This window comes from Artemia sp. Qi Xiang Cuo, chromosome 5 (assembly GCF_049724085.1).
Source record: "Artemia sp. Qi Xiang Cuo chromosome 5, ASM4972408v1, whole genome shotgun sequence".
Lineage (NCBI taxonomy): Eukaryota > Metazoa > Arthropoda > Branchiopoda > Anostraca > Artemiidae > Artemia > Artemia sp. Qi Xiang Cuo.
In genome coordinates, this window is record NC_142798.1 from 74,901,554 (window position 1) to 74,920,209 (window position 18,656).

Below are 18,656 nucleotides of genomic sequence, written 5' to 3' on the forward strand. Positions count from 1 at the left end.
GCTCAAAATGCCCGAAATGAACACTTTTTATGTGGCTTAATCTCTGTCCCTTCTTAAGTTTGGCTCTTAACTTACTACTTAAGTTAAGTTTGCTACTTGAGATGTAAAACATATATTTTAAATGGGATACAAGCTTCCAGCAGCCGCCAGGAGCTAACGAAAAAATATTAGTGAACCTGAAATGTCAAACTGTCAAAATGTGTCAAGCAAGCTGGTTAACGAGGTTCAAACCCTTCCCCACCAGAAATTTTTGTCCAACTCGTAAAAACGTAACAAAATCCATAAAATTTATAAAGAAATTATTGATGCGTTTTTTAAGTTTTTTATTGTAACCCCCACCACCGAACAAAATCTTGGATGCGCCCTTGGTGTCAGGCTTTTTTCAAAACCTTCAAAATTTTATTTCATAATTACTTATTATTATTAAGTTAAACCTGAATAATATTTACTAATTTCAAATTAGTTCAATTGACGATCTTTTTACGCAAAGTAATTCCTTTGAAAACACGTTTTTTTAAAAACAGTTTTTTTTATTAATACGAGCCAGGATTTATCTTTTATTCTGTTTTAGCCATGGATTAGATTGTAGCTCCTGCTACAACAATGTTTAGATATTTTCTATGACTTTGACTTCTGGCAAGCAATGTGGGTGGGGAGTTATATGTCTAGAGAGTTTCGTATGTAGGGAGCCGTGTGGTAGGGAGTTTTAGGGCTATGGAGCTGTGCATACGGAGTTATGGGGGGGCATTCTGTGTGGTTTGAAGGCTCCTAGCTGTATTTAAAGATTTATGAGGGTGTTAAATCGGGTGGTGGTTATTTGAGTGGGATCTGGTGCATATATATATATATATATATATATATATATATATATATATATATATATATATATATATATATATATGTTTAGCACCCTGTATCAGCGTATAGTATCTTTTCGCAAGTTATGCCTATTATTTTTAGTACTCGTAAAAAATTCGGGAAGCAATCTCAAATAAGTTTCTTTTTTTTAATATCATCACGATTATATATTGATGAATAAGCAACATAAAGGATCTTAATAATGTCACATCAGCAGAACACTGATTGTTCCTTTACTAAAGCTGCATTCGATGACACTTCTTTGATATCTTTCTTGTTATTAAATAGTGCTTTGTCCGGGCATTTTATCCACACTTCACGACGGCTTGAATAGAACACTCGAATATATTAACTATATGCATTTTATGCTTTTTTACTAGACACAAAAATGTTTGACACCGAACATGATTGCCTTGCAATATATATCGATGGAAAACAAGAAGCTAGAGAAATCTCTAGTGGGAAAATCGTTTAAATAAAGGTATAGTAATAGGAATTATTATAACAGTAATCAATAATACTAAAAACAATTACAGTAATGAACGAAAGTGAGAACAACAACAAAAATTAAAACGGACGGCATGACATTGCCTAGGTTATGTTACAGGTGCCTTACTAAGTTTGGTTTTACTAATTACTAATTACGAGACTTGACTTGGATTCGGGAACACTTGGAAACACTGCACAGATAGTTCAAGGCAGTCTTAATCTACAATGCGTAAAACTAGATTTAACAACAACGTAAATATGACGAATATTTAAATTAAGTAAAATTGGTGCCACCTAAGGATCGATGAAAGCTTGAAACCCCAAAGGACCGATTAAACTATTGCTTAATGCCAGGTTTAGACACATGAGATTTTGACCCAATCTTTCACGAATTTGGTCTTTATGTTCAACTTGAAGTTTTTGGAGACATCTTTTAAGGTTGTCAAAAGTGAAGGGGGGGGGGGAGAGTATCACACTTATTGTTCGAAAAACTGCGGAACAGAAAATTTTGCTTTAATATTATAAATAAATTATTACAAAAAACTTTAAACAATAGTTGTACAAATAAACTGCACAATCATAACGAAAAAACTGTAATTAAAAAGTAGAAAGGAGGACAAGATTCATGGGAAAGTCATAAAATGTGCGAAGATACGTGGATATTTTCATTGCTTTCGTCAAGACTAGCAAGAGGCATCCTAGAGGTTTCTTTAACGTTCCACCTGATTTTATCTTTTAATATCTTTTAACGTTAAACCTGATTTTAACGTTCCACCCCTGACATTATCTTTTATCTTTACACGAGCAACAATTAGGCCCGTTCTTTTGCACTAAGATCTTACATCTAAGATGTCACATTTTTCTGAAAAGATTTCTGTTCTTTTAACTCATCTTTGTTCTAAGATCTTACAGCTCACTGATGTTAGCAAAAAGTGTGAAAGACGCCAGCTTTCTGCTATACAGAAAAATGATGAGAGAACTTTGATGATATACTCATCATTTGGCTCGTTCTTTTCCACTAAGATCTTACATCTAAGATAGCCCATCTTTCTCCAAAGCTTTCTGTTCTTTTAACTCATCTTTCTTCTAAGATCTTACAGCTCACTGATGTTAGCAAAAAGTGTGAAAGACGCCAGCTTTCTGCCATATAGAACAATGATGAGAGAACTTTGATGATATACTCATCATTTGGCTCGTTCTTTTCCACTAAGATCTTACATCTAAGATAGCCCATCTTTCTCCAAAGCTTTCTGTTCTTTTAACTCATCTTTCTTCTAAGATCTTACAGCTCACTGATGTTAGCAAAAAGTGTGAAAGACGCCATCTTTCTGCTATATAGAACAATGATGAGAGAACTTTGATAATATACACTTAATTGTTCTTAGACCGCTGATCAGAGCAGAATGATGAAAGAAGACGTTTGCAAAAGAATCGGCACAAGATTTACGATCTTGCTGCTAATATTTCACTTCTAAGCTTTCTTTGTAGAAACAGGTAAGATCTTAGCACAAAGATTAGTAAAAGAACGGCCCTATTGTAAGCAACAATGTTATTATTTATGTTATGTTACTGTGAGTGTCCAAAATTTGGCTAATGTCAACATTCACCGGTGAAAGACTGAAATTCCTTTTTCTCTGCTTGGATTCAATTAGCTTTGAAAATAAGCTTTTTCAGTCTTATGCAAGCTTTGATCGTAATAGTTAAGGTTAGGTAAGGCTGGGATAGGTTAAACTAGGTTATAAATATAAGAAATGGGTTACAAACCGAACCTAACCTGTCACCATCAAACCTTACACAAAACTGAAAAAGTTGCCTGGCAACGCTGACTAAATCCAAGGAGGGAAAAAAGGTGTTTCAGACATTCACTGGTGAATGTCGACATTCACTACTTTCGGACTATATGTATATGTTACCGTGAACATCCGAAATCTGGTTAATGTCGACATTCACCGGTGAATGTTCGAAATTCCTTTTTCTCTGCTTGGGTTCAATTAGCTTTGCGAGTCAGCGTTTTCAGTCTTATACGAGCTATGATGGTAAAAGTGAAAGTTAGGTTAGATTATGTCAGTTTAGGTTAGGTCAGGTTAGATTAGGTTAGGTTACGTTAAATTTGGTTCTAAATATCAGAAATGGCTTGAAAACCTAATCTAAGCTAACCCAACCTAATCTAACCAAACCTAATCTATTCTAAACTAATCTACCATCATCAAACCTTGCATTACATTGAAAAAGTTGACTGGCAAGGCTGCCTGTATCCAAGGAGTAAAAAAATATTTCGCAAATTACCGGTGAATGTCGACATTCACCAATTTGCGGTAATTCACGGTAACATATACATATATATATATATATATATATATATATATATATATATATATATATATATATATATATATATATATATATATATATATATATATATATATAACAGCAAAACCATGGGTGGTTAGAAGATAAACAAAACGAGAATTAGAGCGTGTCAAAAATGAAAAAGAAGAGCGAAGATACACGCGGTTAGAAGAACAGTGTTGGCGTAGTCTTCGTTACCAACAACGTATGTCACAAAACCAAGTACATACGTACAAAGATGCTATAAACTCAGAAATATAAATCTTTGGGACCCTTTAATGTTGCTTGCATTCACTGTGGAGCCCTCTATTTTCCCGAGGAAAGAGTAGCAAGCAAAGGTAATTCGTTTGGAGATTGCTGCTTGCATGGTCAAATTGCAATGTCACCACCTCAATTTTTAAACGAATTGGTTTGCCTTTTTTTTAGGACGTCACTTGCTCTCTGAAGAGTTTCATAAACGTATTCGAAACTTGAACTCGTGTTTTGCTCTAGCTTCATTCAACGTAAGTGATTATCGAACCATAAATAGTCGAAATATATTTAGCTTTAAAGTACCTGGAAAAATTTATCACAAAATTAATTTAGCGGCACATCCGTCACAAAGTACCGAACGTGAAATTGAGCCACCTTCATATGGCCAAATGTACTTTTTAAACCCCAATGAAGCTGTTGAGGAACGCCTCGCACATCCTTTGAATTATTGGATCTCTCATAATCTAATGAATCTCTTGGAAGAAATATTGAGAGATTCAACCGACTATTCCAAAGGTTACGAAATAATGCGAGAAGTGGAGAATGATTCAAATCAACTTGCTGCTTCATTGAGATAACAGCCTCCAAATGTGCAGCTCATTTTTACTTTGCAAGATGGTGTCGATTATAGACGGTTTAACCCCCCCCCCGCATGTAATGAAGCATGCGCTGTGCTTACTCTTAATGCTGACCATAGTTTTCAACCAAATGAAATGGTTGCAAAACAACGTGACAAAAATCTTGTCATTTTAAAAAATACTGACCATCGTGTGGATCCATTTACCTACCCAATGTTTTACCCAGCTGGAACTTCAGGATGGTCAAGGGGTATGCTACTTCAAACACCTTTTGTAAGTCGCCCACTTATAACACGGCTTGAATTAGCAAGGTATCGTATCGCTTTTCGACCTGAACATGCGAAAAGCCTTTCTGTGCAAGCTGTAAAACCTGATCTGCGTAGGATTGCTTTTAATGCTTTGCATTTTGGTGGAAGACTTTTCAAACAGTACCTCGTTGATATTCGTGTTGAGCGTGATCGCGTTGATCGGATAAAATTTAACCAGAAAACTATTATGGGTGAAAACTACGTAGGTGTTACATGACTTCTTAAAGAATTAGCCTCGAAAAAGGATGCATTCGTTGGTGAAAAAGCTATTCCATCATTCGTCGGATCAACACGCTACTTTACTGAACATTTTGAAGACGCCTTGGTTATTGTTCGTCGCCTTGGAGGCCCAGATTTCTTTGCAATCTTGCAATCCGGATTGGCCTGAATTTAAAGAAGCCGCAAGTATTAAAATTGATGATAACTCTAATATAGAACAGTCCCCTCAAGATCATCCTGATCTCATTACTCGAATTGCTAAACTGAAATTTGACGATATAATCAATGATATTGATAAGGATCAGATATTTGGAAAGGTGGCAGCATATGTGTATACGATTGAATTTCAAAATATGGACTACTACATTTGCATTTACTTTTGATCATGAGTCCTCAGGATTGAATCCATAATCCAGTTGAAATTGATGATCTTATTTCAGCTGAAATTTCAAATTCCAACGATCCATTATTAAGAGAATTCGTCTTAAAGTGGATTTATCATGATCCCTATGGGAATTTAAATCCAAATGTGAGTTGTATGATTAAAAAATTTGGAAACATCCAGTCCTGCTTTTCCAAAGCAGTACAATCCAGTCACATCTCTAGCGGATGCTGAAAAACCAAAGTATCGACGTCGTTATGATCCCAAATTAGACGAAATGAATAGAGAAGAATTTCACACGACCGTGCTGTTTATCAAAAAGATTCTAAATAATCGCCAAATTACTCCTGATAATCTTCATGTCGCCGCATATAATACTCATATGCTTAAAAAGTATCAATGTCAGATAAATCTCGAACATGTAGGAAAAAGAGGTTCGGTGAAGTATCTATATAAATACATCCACAAGGGACATGATTGTGCTTCAATAAAGATTGTCGAAAATAAACGGTGCATGGTTTACAATGAAGCAGAAACCTATGTAGAAGGACGATGCATCGCACCAACTGAAGTATGCTGGCGACTATTTAGTTACGATATCCAGAAAAAGAGTCATGTCGTTCAAATTTTAAATGATTATTTGCCAGGACGGAATCTAATTCAAAATATCAGCCGAGCCCAAGAAGATTTAGTAGATATTGGACAACAAGGCTCAATGTTGGAAGCATTTTTTCGACGCAACAAGGTGTTAAAAGAAGTGAAAAAGAAGGAATTTATCTATTATTGGAAAATGCATTGACACTATAAATGGAATGGCATTATCAGTACATGGGAACAAAGAATCCGTCGATAGCATGTCATTGGACGAATTCATAACGTAAATTTTGTAGCTTTTCCTGAGTGCTTCTAATTATGAGTACTTTTATATCAAGTGAAGAATTCAACAAGTTTTGAAGGTCTTAAAACAGTTGATAACGTTGCATATTATACATACTAAAAAGCATGCCTGGCTCATGGCCTTGAATTCGACGATAAACGGTGGTTCAACGCCCAAGAAAAATCGGCACTGTCCAAAATGCTTAGTGTAATACAAATACTCTGCGCATAGATTCTTGTTTTTAATAATCGTGCAGATTCAAAAGCTCTTTGGGGAAGATTAAAAAATCTGTTGGCTGAAGATTTCATTTTGCATGCAAGACAAAATAATTTATATAAAGAACTAGCAGTAAAGCGTGCTTATCGTATGATTGCATCGAATTTAAATATGATGGCATTAGAAGGCTGAAATTTTAGTTTTTGGGTGGAACGATACGGCATGGACAACATTAAGACCTATGAAAATGACCAAAGCTTGGAATTTCCAAATTCTAGTGAGTCAACCTCTACTGGAGATAGTACGAATGGGTTTTTGTAAGGAAAGCAGCTTGAAATAGTTTATAATATTTTACTGGCTGTCAGCGATCCTAATTATTTTGGGAAAAAATATTTTTTCACTGATGGACCAGGTGATACCGGCAAAACATTTGTTGTGAGACCTTGTATCACATTCTATGTGAACAAAATTACAAAGTACAATGTATGACATATACAGGAATAGCAGCAACTGTATTGCCATTTGGTATACAGCTTACAAGACCTCAGTTTGAAAGTTCCACTTTTCTTAGATTCTGTTTCCTGTATAAAACCTGGTTCAAGCAGAGGCTTAGAATTAGCTCAAGTAGATGTTTTCCTACTTGACGAAGCACCCATGCTTCCAAAGTATGGCTTACAAAATATGGATCAGTTCCTGCAGTTCATTGCAAATCCAAACCTACCATTTGGTTTAAAAATTTTTGTTGCTGGAGGTGATTTCCGACAGTGTTTACCAGTTCAAAGCCAAAGCAACCGCAGTGAAAAACTAGATTTATCAATCAAAAGAGTAATCTTTGGAAGAATTTCAAACATGTTTTCTTTGAGAAAAATATGTGGGACTATCCTGAACAGGATGTATTTTTAAGGCACATCCTCGAACTGGGAAATGGAAATCTTCCTAGAAATGAACTTAATGACATTGAATTACCGGAAGATATAATTTCCTGTGACAATTTAATTGAGGAAGTATTTGGAGAATGTTTCTCTAAACAAAGTTTTGATTTAATGAAGGATTGAGTTATTTTAGCTTCAATCAACAAAGAAGTTAGTAAAATAAATCTGAAGATTGTCGATCGCCTTCCAGGAGAATACAAATCGTAAAAAAGTTATGATTATTTAAAAGATAAAGAAAAAGGAGGAATCGAATTTACTCCAGAATTTCTCAATTCAATTGACACAGCAAATTTACCAACACTTGACTTAGAAATAAAGAAAAATACGAGAGTTATGCTTTTGTGTAACTTAGATATTTCAGAGGGGATGTTTAATGGAACCCGTCTTATTGTTACTGAATTATGTAACAACATAATTAAGGCAAGTACAATTACTGTGGACAAATCAGGAAAAGAAGTCCACATATCCAGATTTACAGTGGACTCTAGTAAAGGTCAACTTGGATGTACTGTTTAACGACATATATTTCCAATTCGATCCGTATTTGTCATGACTATACATAAGTCGCAAGGGAAAGCTTTTGAATTTGTTGGCGCCAGCCTTAGTACTCCAGTTTTTAATCATGGAATGTTATACGTTCCATTTTCTCGTTCGAAAAGACAACGTAGCTTAAAAGTTCTGCTACCACCTGAAAATGAACGAAGGACACATAATGAAGTGTGGAAAGAAGCCCTGACAACTACCAAAGAAATGTCTTGCTGTTAGAGTTATATTTCTTTTTTGATCATCAATGCCTACCATACCTTTGTTAAAAAAAAAAGGTTCGGCTATATGTATTTCATAATGACGAAAGACAAGCAGAGGTAAAACGAACCAAACAAATTGAAAGTGATAGCGATGATGATTGGGTTTTGGATTTTGACATCGATGAGGTCATCAATGCCTACCATACCTTTGAAAATCAAAAACCTGGACTAGATAATTCGTTGGAATAAAAAAAAGTTTTGTCCCTTCACCTGAGCAATCAAAGGCAGAGCAATAGCCCTGCCTAAGTAAAGAACGATGTTGGCACAATGTATTATTTTTTTTTGGTCTTAGACCAGGTCACTTCGTATCGAAGGAGTTGCCTTAGAAGCTTTAAAAAAGGCTCATTCGATTGAAAGTTGGAGTGGATTGTGCCCTTTTTAACAGTCGAAAGTGATTGGAAGGCAACTAACACCCCTTCAATGCTCACCACTTCCCCAAACACATCCAATTAAAATTTTGAGATAGCCATTTTGTTCAGCGTAGTTGATTTCCAGACAGAAATTATGTTTTTGAGGAGGACACTCCCTCACAGCCCTCGGGGCAAGGGTTGTAAGATATGCACTGGGTGCATATAAGGTTAAAGGGCAACTAGTGCTCTTTTTAATAGTAGAAAGTGATTGGAAGGCGACTAACACCCGTTCCACGTCCACCATTTTCCCAACCATATCCAACCAAAATTTTAGGATATCCATTTTGTTCAACGGAGTTGAAAGTTCTGGAAATTATATCTTTGAGGAGGACACTCCCCCTAAAGTCTTTAGGGCAAGGGTTATAAGTTATTCCCTAGGGGGGGGCATATAAGGTTTTTATTGAAAGTTTTGTCACAGAAACTTGAAAAAGGGCTCATTCGATTGGAAATTCAAAGGGCTGGTGCCCTTTTTAATAGTCGAAAGTGATTTGAGGGCAAGTAACCCCCTCGCACGCCCATCTTTTCCCCAGCCAAATCCAATCAAAATCTTTAGATAGCCATTTTGTTCAACGTAGTTGAAAGCTTTCGAAATTAGCTTTTTAAGGATAACAGCCCCCCCCCCTTCCACAGCCCTCAGGGCAAAGGTTGTAAGTTATGCCCTGAGGGCATTTAAGGTTTTTATAGAAAACGATGTTGTAGAAACTTCAAAAATGGCTCATTCAATTGGAAATTGAAAGGGCTAGTGCCGTTTTTAATTGTTGAAAGTGATTGAAGGGCATCTAACCCCCCTCCCATGCTTACCATTTTCTCCAACACATCCAGTTAAAATTTTGAGATAGCTATTGTGTTCAACGCAGTTGAAAGTTCTGGAAATTAGGTCTTTGAGAAGATAACCCCTTCAGAGCCCTCAGGGCAATGGTTGTAAGTTATGCCCCGCGGGCATATATGGTTTTTATAGAAAGCTTTGTCGTAGAAACTTCAAAAAGGGCTCATTTGATTAAAAATTTAAAGGGCTAGTGCCCCTTTTAATAGTTGAAAGTGAATGGAGAGCAACTAACCCCCCTCTCACTCTCACCATGTTCCCAAATACATTCAATCAAAGTTTAGAGATAGCCATTTTGTTCAACGTAGTTGAAAGTTCCCGAAATTATTTATTTGAGGATGACAAACCCCCCAGAGCCCCTAGGGCAAAGGTTGTAAGTTATGCCCTGGGGGCATATAAGGTTTTTTATAGATAGCGTTGTCGAAGAAACTTAAAAAGGGGCTCATTCAATTTGAAATTGAGAGGGCTAGTGCTATTTTTAATAGTCCAAAGTAATCGGAGGGTAACTAACCCCCCTCTCACGCCCACAATTTCCCCAACCACACCACATCAAAATTTTTAGACAGCCATTTTGTTCAACATAGTTAAAAATTCTGGAAATTAGAACTGGAATCGGAGGATGAATACCCCCTCCCCCTCACGCCCATCATTTTCCCCAAACACTTCCGATTAAAACTTTGATATAGCCACTCTGTTGAAGGTTGTTGAAGGTCCGGAAGTGGTGTCTTTGAGTATGACGAACCCCCACAACTTTCAGTGCTAAGGTTGTAAGTTATGCCCTGGGGGCATAAAGGTATAAGAAGCATTGTCGTAAAAAGTTCAAAAAGAGCTAATTTTTTTGGAAATTGAGAGGCCTATTGTAAAAAATTCTGAGAGGCCTAATGAAAAAATTCTTTTAAATGTGTTCACTTTTATAACTTTAATAAATCAAAAATTAATTAAGATTTTAAGGAATAAATGTCAGCATATGTATATTAAACTGAGAATGCACATTTTTTTCAGTAAATTCATCTGAATTTTTTCAGTAGAGTACAAATTATATTCTGGCTTTTAGAAATTATAGGGGTTTTGAACCCTACTCATATTAATTTTAGCTTGTTTTGAGTTTGACTCTATTATCTATTTTGATTTATATTCATTTTGGCCTTCACTTATTTATTGATACTGATTCGTGATTGTTGTATGCCTGGTAGATTGTTTGACTCTGTTTCCGCTTAGTTTCAGTTTGATTGAGTTTTGTACTTTTTGTTGAAAGACTCATTTTGTGGATAAAGTTTTTTTTAATTAATTGAAAGAAACAAAGGCTCGGCCATATGTCGTCCATAATGACAAAACACAATCCGAGGCAAAAGAAGAAGTTTTTGTCCCACCACCTGGACAATTAAAAGAAACAAAGGTTCGGGCGATATGTCTTTCACAATGACAAAAGACAAGGCGAGTCAAAAGTTAAGGTACAATAAAAAAAACATAATTTTACAAAGGAACTACTTCTAATTTAAGGTCCATTTGGACGTCATGACATCAAGAAAAGGCTCAAAATGTCGTCTAGAAGACAAGCGACAGATAAAAGCCAGTTTACACAAGCAAAAATCCAGTTTTTAGTTGCTGCATTATTTAAATAAACTGGGCACCGAACTTCTTTGTCTGATTTGTAATTCGTCAAGTTGATTATCTCCACTTTAACACTGCTTAATTTAGGCACATTGAATTTCTCGATTAACTCTAGACTACCCCTGGGATTAGGCCTACAAGTCACTTAGATTGGCTTAAGCTCTTTCATGATATATTTTTATATAGTTTTGTCTACAGAAGTAGAAATTATTATTTTAGATCTGGTTCATTTTTTGTCGTTTATGAACCCCATCTTGTATGTTGTGTCAAACTTAACCTATGGTACAAAATGCATTATAATTGATATTTGTCTATTTTCTTGTCCAAGTTTAGAACTCATTTTACTTTTCCATACTTTTAAATTTTAACATTATTTATAAGTAAATAATGTATTTTAACATTATTTATAAGTAGCTACCTAAGAGTTTTGCTTGTAAATAAAACTTTGCTTACTTTAGAGTTTTTGGTTCAGCAATTGCTATGTCAGCATTTCTAAATTTATGGATCCCTGGTGCTGCAAAACTCAGCTCTAATGGTGTGATACTGGTCAGAATAATGCAAGGAATCATTGAAGTAAGTATTTTGTAAATACTTTTTCATATTCACACTAAGCTTAGTAAAGGTCCACTTGACCTCTTAAACCAGGGAAATCTGACTTGACTTATACATCCTGCCAAGCGGTGCAGAGATCTGCTTCCTCTATTGACTTCGGTCAATCACAAATGCTTACACTTCGCTAAGTTTGAAGTAACAAATCGTGAGGAACTCCAGATAAGCCATAAGACCATGGCTCCTTTGGCTGACCTCGGACTGGCTTTCAGCCGGCTGCGAGTATAAGTCATAAATGATCTTAACCGCTAGGTGAAGAGACTTTCACAACAGGCTCCCAACTCACTGCAGACTTTGTTCGGATATTTGGATCGAAATTGAGATTGTCCAGTGAGCTTATATAAGTTCTATTCACTTACGAAGTTGAACCATAGCAGACCTTTAATCCTCCTGTGGTTATTTGACTGGGATGTATTGATGGCCTTGGGAGTTTTGGCTTTAACTTGCCACGTTTTAGTTGTGCAGAGCATTACGGAGCCAACACGACCGTTGAAATTACGTAGTTTTAATACAAGAAATATCTATTTTCACATAATATAACCATCGAAAATTGAACATCGATATTCGGTTCTTCTTTTTTTCTCTCTCTCTTTTTTTTGTAATTGACAGTGAATGTAAACGATAAATCAATTAAAACGATAATTTTCTAAGCACACATAACCGAATTTTATATTTTATCTTAAGCGAGTCTCTTCATCTTAATTTCCATACAAACATATTTTCCTATTCCTTATTTACATAGAATCGACCCATACCGGATTAAGCTTAAATGCATCATTCATTTACTTTCTTCAAAAAGTTTTTAAAACATTGTTTGTTTATATTTATCTAGAATTGATTGAAATCTTCTTTTTTGCTTTTTTACTGAATTTTTTCGCTTTTTTACATTTTTGGCTTATATTTTTGTCTAGAATTGATTGAAATCCTGTTTTTTCTTTTCTTTTGATGAATTCTTTCGCCTTTTTCTTTTTATAGTTCTCTTTTTCTCTCTCTCGAAGTAAGTGTTGAAATTAATTATTTGTCTTTCCTCTCTTTTAAAGGGAATAATATTTTTGTTGTAACTTAAATGCATAATGAGTAAAACTTATCTTCTTTCAAAGGTCTTGAAGAACAGATTATCTTATTTTTTTTTTGGAGGGTGGGGGAGGTATAACTTGGATATCCTTTGAAATAAAAAAAAATTCCTAATGCATAAATGCCTTTTTTCTTCCATATTTTGTATATAGCTCAAGTTTTCTCTCTTTTTTTCTTTATTTACATGGCTATATTTACTCTTTAGATACAAGATATCTTATAGAGGATTCGTCAGTATACAAATATTTGTCATCAATGAATATGTCATATGTTTGTAATCGATATTGAATGTTCTTATCGTTTTTTTCGAATTATGTAATTACTTTTAAGAAAAGAAAGTCTAATGAAGAGACCGTTCTTAAATTGAGACCAAAGACATAAACAATGTGAACCATCTAATAACAATAAATAATTCCTCCGTGAAGCGAATGAAATTCTTTGCCTATTATCTTAAGCTCATAGTCCAGTATAGCAACCAGTAAGGCAATATTTTCAAGCACTATTAAATTTCCCAAATTCTTTTCTTTGTTAGCAGATCCCTTCCTCCCGCAATGATAAACAGCTAGAAATCTTAGAAGGGATCTGGAATCACTGAAGCGGGAACATTATTTTCCCAAGTAAACAAGTCATCAGGGAGAAGTTGACTGGGTGCCAAGGTGCCAGGAAAAAGGGATAACTCCCTTGGGCGTTGTAGATAAATAGTTTTACTTGGGATATCAATTGTTATTGCCGTTTGATGACATTTTAATTGAGCTGAACAAAAATATTTATTTGATATTTTTCTAACAGGCTTGGATACAAAGTTACGAAAACTTCAAAAGCAATATAATAATAATAGTGATTTGTTTGTACCGTCTACGCATACTTGAATGAATAGAGAGGAGCATAGGGAAAAAAAAAAAAAAAAATAAAAAAAAAGAACACGGCGATAGCAACCCTCATAATAAATAACTCCATTTTACTAAAGCTATGGCTAAAACTCAACTAATTCATCAAGACAATCGTTTCAGAAAGATATCTATCCTATTATTTTAAAATCGTCTCACGATCCAATCATATATCAGCTAATCCATTTACCTAATTCTATCGAATGTCCCATATTTTTGGACAAGCTCCCTTGGGATAGGTCCCTTAGGTTTTGTAGATAGATAGTTGTATTATAAACTGTTATTGTCGACTAATACTGTTTTAATTATGCTGAGCAAAAATTGTTAGTTTGTATTTCAGAAGGGGGGTCAAAAGGAGTATCTGTAATATCTCAGAAACAGCTATGGATGTTAAGTTTTAACTTTTAGGGAATGTTGAGTGGGATACTGAACTAAATCAAAAGCAACTTTGTACAGCCATATTTTCAAAAGTTGTATGTATAATATTGCAGGGACAGCTATTATCATTAAATCGAAGCTTTCAAGGAGTTTTGAGTGAAGTTTTGAACTAAATCAAAAGACAATATATGCATCACGGTTGTCAAAAGAATGTATCTGCCATATCTCAGGAACTGCTCAGGGTGTTAAGAGGAAGGTCACAGCGAATATTGAGGAAGATTTTAAACTAAATCAAAAGACACTAGCTGCATCTTGGCTGTCAAAAGGGCATATATGGAAACAATCAAGGGACTTGAGTTGAATCTTTCGGGGAATGTTGAGGAACATGTTGAACTAAATCAAAATATTGTACCTGCATCCATGGTTGTCAAAAAGGTATATCAAAAATATCCAGGGAATGGGAAAAGTTATTAGACTAAAATTGTCAGGGAATATTGAAAGGGATTTTGAAGTAACGGAAAAGACACTAGGCTGTACATCCAGGTTGTCACAAGGATTTATCTACAATCTTTCAGGTGTGGCTAAGAGTATAAATTATATTATAATTAAATTATATTTTTTATGCTGATATACTTACATTTTAGACTTTGAAGAAACCTCAATAAAAGTTTCAGAACCAAGGGAGCCTCAGAGGAAACATATCTAGTTGCATGGATTGTTCGTGGGGTTTTTTATTTTTATTTTCTAAACAAGAAAACAGAAAGACCAAAAAAAATTATTGCTTTAAATCCATTTATTTAAATAATGCTCCCCTTCCCCATACAAATTCTATGTTAAAGCTATTAATAAACTGTGTCGTAAAATTGTGTCCGAAATACGAATAGAAATCCACAATCTTAATTTTTAAGCAGAAAAACCAATAAAAACTTTACAGAAATTTTTTTTATCAACCATTAAAAAAAATAGAGAAAATAATGTCAATTAAAACGAACTGAAATTAATTTTAGAAGAAAATTTTTTCCAAGATAGAACTTTTTCAGAGAAAAGGAAAGAGCTATATTAAACCAAAGATAAACAGAAATAACACCAAATAATAATTCAAACTCAAAATGAGCAGAAATCGCTGTCAATAAATAAACGAGACCCCAAACGAAAGGTTATAATGAGTAACCCGGTCAAACCTAAAATGAATAGAAATTACAATGAACAGGAGTATGTGCGATTTGGAGTATATATCGTACTTTACCAACTCCAACCTTGATTTTCAGGCTTCATAAGCACTCCACCTCCTCATTCTATTGAGAAGTAAAATACTATGAGAAGATCCATCTAAGAGAAGAAATATTTTACTAATCAAAGAAGGAAATAGTTTGTTATTGTGTTTTTGTACTTTTTGGGTAGCAATCTAGATTGGAAAAACCAGGCACTAACGGAAGGGGGCCGGGATGTCTATATTTTCTGTATATTCACCATCCCCGTCAAGATTATCTGAGAGTTACAATTTAATAACCCTTAACTATTCCTGAGATATTGGCGACATTTTTTTGTACAACCTGGATGCATATAGCGTCTTTTGAATCAGTTTAAAATCCTCTTTAGTAGTCCCTAAAAGTTTCAGCTATTTACTCGTAGCCGTTCCTGAGATCAATGTAGATACACCCAGATGCCCCCTTCTTACTGGGTACACTTAGGGTCTTGCAATGCCCCTCAATATCCTCAGAAAGTTTCAACATAACACCCTTAGAAGTTTGTTTTAGGTACTCCATATACGCCCTTTTGAACACCTAGATCCAAAGAGTCTTTTGATGTTTTATTTTATTCCAGAACACCTTCATATAGAAGGAGTTGTCATAGAGCCTTCAGAGGGAGCTCATTAAATTGAAATTGAAAGTTATATTATCCTTTTTAAGACCCATGCCCTTTTTGGCTGCCCAATCATTAAACAAATCCGTTTAAAATTTTAGACACGACTTTTGTTAAAAAAAAGACAGAAGGTTATGTAATATATCTCCAGCGATGACATGACCCCAAACAGCACCTAGGGTAAGGGATGTAACTTATGCAAGCTGTTCATTGTTTACGCATAGAATTTGTCTTTTAGACAAATTCTAAAGAGGGGCATGTTTAATTGTGGATGTCCAAAAAGACTTAGGGTATCAAGAGAAGACTTTCAAGAAAATGGTGAAGGGGATTTCAAACTATATCAAAACAATATTTAATCTAATTGCCAAAATTTAAACAAATTTAGTTGCCCTAAGATGCATTACCTCCGTCTTTATTTATCATTTATCAGGCCGCTATTAGAATATGTATGTCCGGTCTGGCATTCGCATCTTTCAAGCGAGCTTAGTGACAAAATTGAGTCGGTCCAAAAGCATTCGACCAGGATCATCTTCAAAGAGAGTAAAATTCCATACTCCTTCCTCCTTAAATCCGCACGTATTACCACGTTAAAAGAAAGGAGAGGCAAACTTGTTTTCGTTTTGCTAATCCGCAGTATCTAATCCTCTTATTGAGGACATCTTTCCCGATTTACATGACCCCATTAGACCCCGACTCCCCCGCTCAGCATCAGTAGAAGGGGAGGTTCTACTCCGATCACGCACCCCTGCTGCCACCTATAACTTTTTTTACATAGTTTATGTCTGGTTATGTGTGTTGGTCGATTTATTTGATGTTTTATGGATTTTGTCAGTGAGAATTATCCATAAATGTGACAAAATTCCTGTTTTTTCAAATTCTCACTGACAAAAACCATAAAACATCCATAACCATCCATGAAAAACATCAAATAAATCAAACAACACTCATAACCATCCATGAAAACAGACATAAATGTGAGAAAATTCCTGATTTTCCAAGTGACAAAATTCCTGTTTTTCCATTCTCACTGACAACGAACAGACATAAAACAGGAACATAAATTGCTGTTGACAACCATAAATGTGAGAAAGTTCCTGTTTTTCCATTCTCACTGACAAAAACCATAAAAACAGACATAAATGCGAGAAAGTTTCTGTTTTTTCATTCTCAGTGACAAAAACCATAAATCATCCATAACCATCCATGAAAACAGACATAAATGTGACAAAGTTCCTGTTTTTCAAATTCTCACTGACAAAATCCATAAAACATCAAATAAATCGACCAACACACATAACCAGACATAAACTATGTAAAAAAAGTTATAGGTGGCAGCAGGGGTGCGTGATCGGAGTAGAACCTCCCCTTCTACTAGCATCCTTGGCAATTCCAACGTTTTCATCGAACCATACCGTTACTAAGAGGTTCTGGAAAAGTTTTGTCCCCTTTATTATGAAGCGCCTAAATAATTCCTGAAGTATGTCCTGCACCAAAATTAACTCCTCCGTCCCTTATTTTAGCTGTTGGTGTATGCTCACAAAAGTCGTGCGTCATTTTTTCCTCTCTTTTTATCTTTGGTCGCTTTTATTTTGCCCTTTTGTGATATTTATTTATGCTATATTTCATTTTTGACCTTTAATTTTAAATCCTTTGACCTTTAATTGAATTCCTTTCTTTAATTGTAAATATTTCTTTTCGACAGTTAATTTGGCTTGATTTTAGTTTTTTTTTTTTACTTTTAGGTATTTGACTTTGAATACGAATTCGGCAACGTTTTTCTTCTTACCTGTAATTTTGTTTTACCCCCCCCCCCCCCCATTTCTTCTTCTATTTTTCTTTTTCTATTTTTGCCATTATTCGCACAAAGTTCGTTTTAGTTCTTGGACTTGGATTTTTTTTTTTTTTTTTTTTTTTACGCAAAATTTTTCTTGACCATTTTTAATCTTGATCGGTGTTTCTTTTCTTGCTGTATTATCTGTTTCTTTGTTTTGCTTTTTCTGTTTCTCATTTTTATGCTTGATTGGTGTTTCTTTTCTTGCTGTATTATTTGTTTCTTCATTTTGCTTTGTCTATTTCTTTTTGACATATGAAGAGAATTCGCCTTTGTTAGAGCTTGTGAAAGCCTTTGGATAATAAATATTATCTTATCTTTATCTTATCGCAATAAGGGTCTGCTGATTGTCAGGACGGTGTATCAACAATATCTAAGGAACGACCAAGGGTATGAAGTTGAAACTTTCAGAGTATGCTGAGAAGGATGTTCAAAAGTGATTGAAGTGATTGATCCCCTTTAAATATTAAACAAGATTTTGAGATAGTATTTCAATGTTTAGGGGGGGGGGGATCTAAAAAGAGTAAGGGGGCGTATTGCCTCCAGACACGTTTCAAAATCCTTCTCAATATGCCCTGAAAGTTTTAACTAAATGTCTTCAGTCATTCCTGAGATATTGCCGACACACCCGTTTGAAAATCAGCAGGTATTCAGTTTTTTGTTTAGTTTTGTTTTTGTTTAACATCCCATCAACATTTCCTGACAGTATCGCCTTGATGGCCAATGCCTTTTTGGAGACCTAGGATCAAACGTTTTCCCCTTTTCTAAGAAAAAAAAACCCTACATGTAACAATGGACAACTTGCATAACTTACAGCCCTTGTTCCGGGGGCTGTTGTGGGTCATGCCATTCCCAGAGGCATATTTTTTTTAGCGTTTAGACTATTTTGAACCAAGTGGCTATC

At 35.0% G+C, this 18,656-nt stretch overlaps 1 protein-coding gene across 1 annotated transcript in view; it reads left to right on the forward strand.

The window, feature by feature from the left end:
• Positions 1-18,656, forward strand: part of LOC148952515 (vesicular glutamate transporter 1-like) — a 282,421-nt gene that overhangs the window by 201,184 nt on the left and 62,581 nt on the right. Inside the window, exon 7 of the mRNA XM_089089939.1 lies at positions 11,569-11,683. Within this exon, the coding sequence (XP_088946065.1) occupies positions 11,569-11,683 (115 nt within the window). The remainder of the gene's footprint in view (positions 1-11,568; positions 11,684-18,656) is intronic.